At 40.3% G+C, this 8,854-nt stretch overlaps 1 protein-coding gene across 1 annotated transcript; it reads right to left on the bottom strand.

The window, feature by feature from the left end:
• Positions 1–7,537: 7,537 nt before the first annotated feature.
• Positions 7,538–8,255, bottom strand: LOC119294082 (alpha-amylase/trypsin inhibitor CM16). Its single transcript, XM_037572347.1, has one exon. It carries the CDS (start codon positions 8,178–8,180, stop codon positions 7,749–7,751), a length of 432 nt encoding a protein of 143 aa, XP_037428244.1. The 5' UTR covers positions 8,181–8,255; the 3' UTR covers positions 7,538–7,748.
• Positions 8,256–8,854: the final 599 nt, after the last annotated feature.

An 8,854-nucleotide genomic window follows, 5' to 3' on the forward strand; every position in this document is an offset into this window, starting at 1 on the left:
TCATAGATGATCTGATCATAAACTTGCAATTCATCGGATCCTAACAAACACACCGTAAAAAGTATTACATCGAATAAAACTCCAAGAACATCGATAAGAACATTGTATTGAAGATCAAATAAAGAGAAGAAGCCATCTAGCTAGTAACTATGAACCTGTAGGTTTGTGGTAAACTACTCACACATCATCGGAAGGGCAACAAAGTTGATGTAGAGCCCCTCCGTGACTGATTCCCCCTCCGACATAGTGCCGGAAAAGGCCTCCAGATGGGATCTCTCAAGAACATGAACTTGTGGTGGTGGAAAAAGTGTTTCGGGTGGCTCTCTATTGGTTTCCCAATTTTAGAGAATTTATAGAGGCAGAATTAGGTCAAACGAGTGAACATGGGCCCAACAAGCCACCAAAGCGCACCTACCCCCTGGGCGCGCCCTGGTGCCTTGTGGGCCACTCATTCATCTTCTGGCCCCCTCCCAAAGCTTCCAGGGTCTCTTATGTCCAGAAAAAATCTCTAAAAAGTTTTGTGGCAATTGGATTTCGTTTGATACTGATATTCTGCAAAACCAAAAATAGGTAAAATACAGCAACCAGCACTTGACACTAAGTTAATAGATTAGTTCCAAAAAATGATATATATATATATAGGTGCATATAAAACATCCAAGATTGATACTATAATGACATGTAACAATAAAAAATTATAGATACGTTGGAGACTTATCACGGAACAAAAAAATTGTCGGAAACTACACAGCCGTGTTCAGAATGCAGGATAAGGTTACCCACGAAATCAACACATGTTGGTCCCATGCTTTGAGTTTTAAATTTTACTGAATGCTGCGTATGTCGGCCACCATGTCTATAGGTCAACCATTTCACAACCGATGTGGGTCCCAGTATGCGAAGGTCCGGTCGTTTTTTCCCTGTGCTGCCTCGGGACACCGCAAAAAAGTTGGGTATGACCGGATGTTTGGTTTCATGTGAAAACGCGAGGATAGAGAACTTTCTGGAGGATTGGTTACACGAGATTCCTTCGTTTAGAACGGGAGAAAAGAAAACCGTTCCTTGGGAATAGCTTTCCTTTGGTTTTCCTGTGTTTTTCCTCTGTCCTGGGCAGGCCCTCAGTGTCAAAAAAAAGTTGCTACAACTTACCACCCATGAGGTAAAAGTTGTTAGTTTCAAAGAAACAAAGTTTTTGACAAATCCAGACTCTTGATTGCTAAGACTCATGGGCCAAATAGCCAAACACATGCAAATTCACCATGGATTGTCGGTTACCTTCCATATAATGCATAAAGAAATAAGCCCCACAATGCATCTAATTTAGTGGGGACAAATTAAGATATATTTTTGAGGGGAGGCAAACTATGATAAGTAATCAACTTTTTTTTCACACTAATAACTCCTAATTTTTGTGTGCCCACAGATCTCTCTAATTGCAAATCGCTCTCCATTGCAATATTATTTACCATGATGATGATGCCATACATGAGGACACTTGAGCGTGATAAAGACGCGTGTTCCTGTGTCCTCATAAATAAATTGTTAGAGTTCACCTTATGCTTCTGCAAAAAATGGTTTGGCCAAGTAACAATAATGCATGATTTTGGATTACATTTCAAAGTGTAAACATTTCCCTTTTTCTTTTTGACATGCAAAATTTTTGGCAACTATGCACATACATATTTGCATCTAATATAATTTTTATATATGGGTACACAAAAAGGAAAAACATGCGGATATACGATTGAGTTGAAACTTAAGAAGCAGAAAATAATTCTCTTTATTCTCATTCATAGTAGATAGCACCACATATGTTGAGCGCGCGGAGCTCACATATGCATATATGCATGCCACACATCCATGGATGCAACATGCATATTCATGCCTAATAGATTTGTCTCTAGATCTACTAAGACTGGTCCACAATGGGGCATCATCCAAAGTTATTAGCAGTCCCGAAGTTGCACTGCCCGGTGCGACGAGTAGTCTGACAAACTCCCTTTGCATCTCCCTGGGCAGGTTCATGAGGCCACTCTCACCAGGTAGAGACGACCCAAAGAAGCCTTATGAAGTAACGCGGAGCCTCGCACCAACACTGCTGAAATTTTTTTGCAAGCTCACAGTAGCAATTCAATTTGGCGAGGTATGGCTTCCTGGGGGAGTAGACTGACGCTAATGTCATCTCTTAGGGTAACCGCGACCCGGCTCTGTAGACACCAAATGTTTGTTGTGAGAATAGTCACAACAGCTTGGGAGCGGATTGGTCAGAAAAGCCACCCTTGGACGCAGCAGCCGGGTGCGGCATCAGTGACAAAGATGGAGAGTAGGACGACGACCAAGAGGAGGAGACGACCATTGGACTTGGACGCCATTTTAATTTTGCTAGTTTCAATTCGTTGATGTAGTTTCTCGAGGTTGTGAACGACATTAGTTGGTGAAGCTGGACATGCCACACTTGCTCTCATACATCTTTCCTACTTATAAATGTTGGAGTTGATGGTGAGTTCACATGGAGATCAACAATAGAAATTAAAAAAGCAGTTCTGCCCACATGAGGGATCACCAAACTTCCAAGAGACTTGAGTAAACAAATGCATTTTTAGTTACATGCTAGACCTAGCACAAATAAACAGATACACTAATAGCTTAATGTGAGACCAACACTCCTGTGAGAAACACAAGTAACAAATGTGGAAATGTGAATCAAAGTCAAAATCATGCTCTTGGTTTTAGCCCCCCTACCCCCACTGATTTATTCCAATTAGATATCAACTGCAATAAGATCTGTCGTTATATTTTCCACTCTCTTTAATCATGAACCATGCAATAGCGGCAAGACAACAACGTATTTTAATAATCTTATAAGAAGGTAGTTTAAATTCTTGTCTTTTTGTGGCTCATAGCAACACAAGGACATTTTGCTAGTGCCTAGAGAAAAGCAAGAGATACACAACTGACAATTGAAATTTGATGTGTTATATGGCGACTATGGTGAACTGAAGTGCACTTAGTCAATTAGTTGGAACATAATTTGGAGGGGAATGCAAGCTAGCTTATGTGCAAGCAGTGAGAGATTCATAGCTGCTCCAGCCTACCTTGTTGGCAATCGTTGATGTTGCATTCTTTTCTTATTTTGTCAAGTTATCACTAGTACCTAAAGTGGAGGTTTAATTAAGATGTAGCTAGTTTATGCGCGAGAGTTGATAAACCAACGACGGACAAAGTTAGTTTTATCATGTTGTGGGCACACATGTGACGACTGTATGTGTGAGCAACCTTGTAAACCATTGTTTTACGAACCGTCATGGCGACCGTGCACATGTGCGGTCCTCATGTGTTGAGTGAGTGGTTTCACAAATGTACACATTATGTAATAAATGTTAAAAAATAATACATTATTATAACCATAAAAATATGATGGCCAAAATATCATATATGATTGTCGGCGGTCAATCACCGTTGATCTTACATTCTACCATGGAGTCGTGAAGAATAATAGAGATCCCATCAACACAATGGAGATATAGATTTACACAAGTTTGGATAGTCGGATGGTTAATATCCCTATGTCAGGCTTAAAGATTCTAGTGATGAGTGGAGACTTACAAGGTGGCTGAAACTATAAAGAAAACAGGGCCACACGAGTGTATTCTCATGGAAGGAGATGATTATTGGTGAGGGTCGTGGATGACCCCTTCCAGTAACAAGGAAATTACCTTCCAATGATACGAGATAATTTGATATCACGGATTCACAAGGAAATGATCTTCCGAACCAGCATAATTCCCAACATAACGTGTCTAACATTATCTTCTCTGAGTGTCTATTGTAGCACGACTTGAGACATGACTTTTATGTCGACTTGGTCTATCCATGACCGTAGGGTTCACCATACACCGTTACTCGCATAAAAATGTGGTTAACATCTTTAATCATCTTCAATTTATGAGAGAACAATTATTATGTTATTTTCAAATGTCTTGTCTTAATGACCATATGTGTTGTTTGTACATGATATTAGATTAATATATAGAATTAAAGTCATCCAGTGAGCTAGCATGTAGTTTTCATCTGATTTTGTATCAATACGTGAAGTTAACATTCAGATTGTCAATTGTCATTTTTAGGCATATAGCTAAGATGATGTACATATTGTGGTTAAAGTAATGCAAAAGCAATGGGTAGAGTATGTTTTGATAGTCTAAATAACAAGTTTCCTTCGTGATTGGAGTAAAATATAATTATCCCCATTAACAGGTAGGGTAACTAAACACTGAGAAATTTCATTTGAATATCTTTCTTGACATTTTTCTTACTCCCATCTACTAGCTACATTTTGAAATACCTATCATTTTAGTGATGGATATAGTCTTTAGGATACAACTTTGATCCCTCTTTTAGCATTTGGAAATGGTGCTACAAAATAAGATTAAAAAATATTTAACACAAATGTAATAAAAACATTCAGAATATTTGTTGCGATACCTATGATGAATTATTGGTTAGGGTATGCTATAAAAAAGGGCCCATCCGATTGAAAAACATATGGTTGGAACTTTTTTGGTATATTCCCCGAACATTATTGTGCCTTTATATACAGTTGATAGATTCATGAATTCGAGATTATGGTACGTGAACGTTGGATTTCCCTTGAGGGGGTTCAATGTTGTATCTCCATCTACCTCATCTAAAAATAGTCAATTCTGGAGTATGTGACCATACTAAGCATATGCTTAATCTTAGAAAAATAGACAACCAGATGCTCGTGATTTATAGAGACTTTATTTTACTTATGCAGGTGTGGGACTTTCAAGTTTTTTTAATCTTATATAAGACTTAGGCGGCTCAAAATATGCATATATTTGTGTACTCTAATTAGTAATGTTATTGTCTTTCTGTTATTTTGAATATTGTGTATAGACCAATTCATAACTTGGCATCCATTTTATCCATAACATCATCGTTTATCGTATGGCTCCTGCAACGTCAAGATACATGCACTGTTTGTTGTTGCAAAATTACAAATATACGTCTATCTTTATCATTGATTGTCAAACGGTGCATGTATTGTGACAAGCAATGATAAAGATAACAATAATGCTACAAAATCACCAAACATATGAGCACAAGATAGAGTTAAAATTTAAGACCCACTAAACCATTTTTTTATTGGCATTCAAGGTAGATAGCACCACACATGCCGTACATCCATGGGTGAAACATTCTTATTCATGAGCAAAAGATTTATCTTTACATGTCGATAGCAAGGCAGTATGGAGCATTGTCAACAGGTCCTCAAGTTACATTGGCTCGGCGTGACAAGTACTCTAACGAAGTCCCTTTTCGGCTCCCTAGGGCATTGGGGAAGGTTCATGAGTCCACTCTTCTCGGGACAAGATGGCTCCTGCCCCATGAAGTAGCACAACGCCTCGCAACGACACCAATCTGAAATCTGTGAAAGCTCTAGGCAACACGTTATCGGCATATCGCCGACTTGCTGCGCCACAGGTTTGTTGTGCCACATAGTCACGATAGCCTTGTAGCGGCATGCTTACCCATCCCTAGGAAGCAGTGATTTGGTTTGGTGGTAGCGGTGGCGGCAAAGATGGAGACTAGGACCAGGGGCCAAGAGGAGGAGACTCCAGTTGTACGTGGACTCCATGTTATTTTCTAGCCACATCCGGCTAGTTTGTGTAATTTCTTGAGGTTGCGCACCATATTGGTGGGTGTAAGCTAGATGTACCACACTTGCATGCATATATACCCAAAGAAAAAGTAATAGAGGGAGTGCTAGCACTAATTAACTATATTTGTGTGTTACATGACAATTATGATGAACTAGAGTGCACTTAATTAATTTGTTGGAACAAAATTAGGAGGGAAACAAAATTTAGCTTGTGCGTGGAAGGCGAGAGATTCATAGCCGCTCGAGCCTAGCGTCGTCGACGGAAACATCTCCTCCCACTGAAAGCGCATCGTCGGAAATCCTGAAATAAATTCAGGAATAATGCGAGCACTAGGACTTGAACCCTGGTGAGCTGCGGATACCACTGTCCCTCTAATCATCCAACCACAGGTTGATTCGCTCTTCTATAGTCAAGTTGAAATAATATTTGAAGTGGAACCTACTTCAATTAAGCTAGATTATGCGTGCGGGTGCTGCTAAACCAACAACCTAGTTTATTTCCGAGTGTTGTGTGTGAGAGAAAATGTGATGATTGTGTGTGAGCAACTTTGCAAAACATTATTTTCAAATTAACCATAAAATCAAACATCTGTAGGCATTAATCGTCTATGAAAGATGCTACTAGTAACCTTTGGACCTCTCTCTTCTTACATGTGAAAAGACTCCAAAAATAGTTCACATGTAGTTTTGTTTTCATTTATTTAATAATCCCAAACTTAGATAAATCATAACATTATCTACACAGATCTTTTCAAACTGTTATTTACTCATATGTTGTTGCAACTTATAAGACTAGTGTAATCGATAACTACACAGTATTGTTTGGGGCAAAGAAGTTATCGTATCTGTTTTGGCATTGCTTAAGAAAGAATATTTGTTGCTATTATCGCTCGTGGGATGGGTAACCTTAGGTCACACATGAAAAATTTCTATTGCCGCAAACACTTATATTTGAGGGGCCAACGGCATAATATCAAGCAACATTTTATCGAATACACCGTGAAAAGGTGTATCATGAGTCAAGCCAAGCGGCTATTACAATGCCTTTCAGCAAACAACGCTACAGGTGTACAATTCACACTACGACTACAACAACAAAAGGCACAACTTGTCCAACATCTAGACATAAATGGTGAGGAAGCTGGGAGTATCAGGACTGCATCTATAGCACAACTATTTAACTCCACCACAATCCGCATAAATGTACCCCGGCCATGCGCCTAGAGGATTCAGCAACCAGTATTGATGCCACGTTGGATGCAAGAAATTTAAAAAACTAGGAAACAAATTATAAAAAATTATTAACAGTTGGACGCTTCTTGATTTTTCTCATGATTTCGACCATCAAACACATGAATAAAATATCCGAGATGAACTTTAAGAAGCAGAATCCCTTAATTATCATCCATGCGCCTAGAATATTTGTCGGTATGGTATTGATGTCACATTGGAGGCGGCAGGGCATATTAGAGGATATTCGGGCGGGTGGTGGTATGGATAATTTTATCCGGAATCTGCCTGGTGCCCACCCTTCAACCCCATTTGATCAATTTGCCATTTACCCAATAATTGATCTGAATGCGGGCAACTATTATTTATTTTTTAGAGAAAAGGCAAACACCCGACTTTATAAATAAAGCCATAAGGCAGGTAGCAGCAACATCACAGATTAGTATCAAACACCCCCAAGCCCCAATGACGGGCAGAACGACAGAAGAAAAAGTCAAGTACATGGCTCCCTCGCCAGTACATGGCAACTATTATTTATCATTTACAAATATAGCCTTGTATATGCTGCTCACTGGAAATAAAAGGCTGGACAAAAATGTAGAAATGTTATTAGCTGTTGGAGATTTTGCTAATAATTTTGACCACCAAAGACATGAATTAAAGATCTGAGTTGAGTTTAAGAAGCGAAAATGATTCCCTTTATTCTTATCCATATATGTAGCACATAGCACCACACATGATGAGCGCGCGGAGCTCGTCCTATATGCATATATGCATGTCACACATGTATGGTCGCAACATGCTTATTTATTCATGAGCGAGAGAATTGTCTCTAGCTCCACTGAGACTCCTCCATAGCGAGGCAGTACGGAGTGTTGTGAACGGTCGTCAAGTTGCAGTACCCCGGCGTGACGAGTATCCTCACGAAGTCCATCTGCACCTCCCTAGGGCATCCGGGGAGTTCCATGAGGCCGCTCTGATCCGGACGAGACTTCGGCCCCATGAAGTAGCGCAGCGCCTGGCATCGGCACTGCTGCGGAATGTTTGCAAGCTCCCCACAGCACTGCTGCTTGGCGAGGTACGGCGACCCGGGCGTTTCGATGCGACATGCTTGTTGTTCCACATAGTCACGGCAGCTTGGGAGTGGAGTGATCAGAGTACTCATCCATGGGGTGCAATCTTCATTGCCGATGGCGGCAACGGCGGCAAAGATGGAGACTAGGACGGCGGCCAAGAGGAGAACGCAGTTGGACTTGGACGCCATATTTGTTTTGACAGGCCCAGTTCGTTGGTATAGGTTTGTTTTGTCACTGCGCTGGTGGGTGTATGCTACACGTACCACACTTGCATGTATATATACTCCTAGAAAGGTATAAGAAAAGCAGAGCTGGTAGCAATTAACTAAATTTGTAGTGTTATATGATGATTATGATGAGCTAGAGTGCACTTAATTAATTAGTTGGAACCGAATTTGGAGGGGAATGCAAGCTGGCTTTTGCCTGTAAGCAGTGAGAGATTCCTAGCCGCTAGAGCCTGCCATGGTTGATGTGGCATTCTTTTCTTCTCTTGTCTAGTTGTCATCAGTACTTAAAAGTGGAGCATCAATTAAGCTTGCTAGTTTATGCGTGAGACTGTAGCTAAACCAACAACGGACTTTGTTTTTGCATGCTGTGATAGAGCAAACATGTGGCTAATATTTTGAAATAATACATTTTTCTAATTAATTTGCATAAATATTACGCCGATATTTTTATTTTTAAAAATAATAAAACATCGGCCCGCTGCAGGCCGACTGAGTCTAGTCGGCCCACTGCAGGGACTAATTGGCTTGCTGGGAACCAATTAGTCCAGTCGGCCTCAGGCCGACTGGAAGCCAATCGGCCTGCGATGGGCCGACTAGGTGCATTTGGCCATTTTTGGTTTTAGTTGTTGTTTTCT

This window comes from Triticum dicoccoides, chromosome 4B (assembly GCF_002162155.2).
Source record: "Triticum dicoccoides isolate Atlit2015 ecotype Zavitan chromosome 4B, WEW_v2.0, whole genome shotgun sequence".
Lineage (NCBI taxonomy): Eukaryota > Viridiplantae > Streptophyta > Magnoliopsida > Poales > Poaceae > Triticum > Triticum dicoccoides.

Coding starts and splice junctions, on each gene's coding strand:
- LOC119294082 (XM_037572347.1), bottom strand. CDS start 8,180: ATGGCGTCCAAGTCCAACTGCGTTCTCCTCTTGGCCGCCGTCCTAGTC.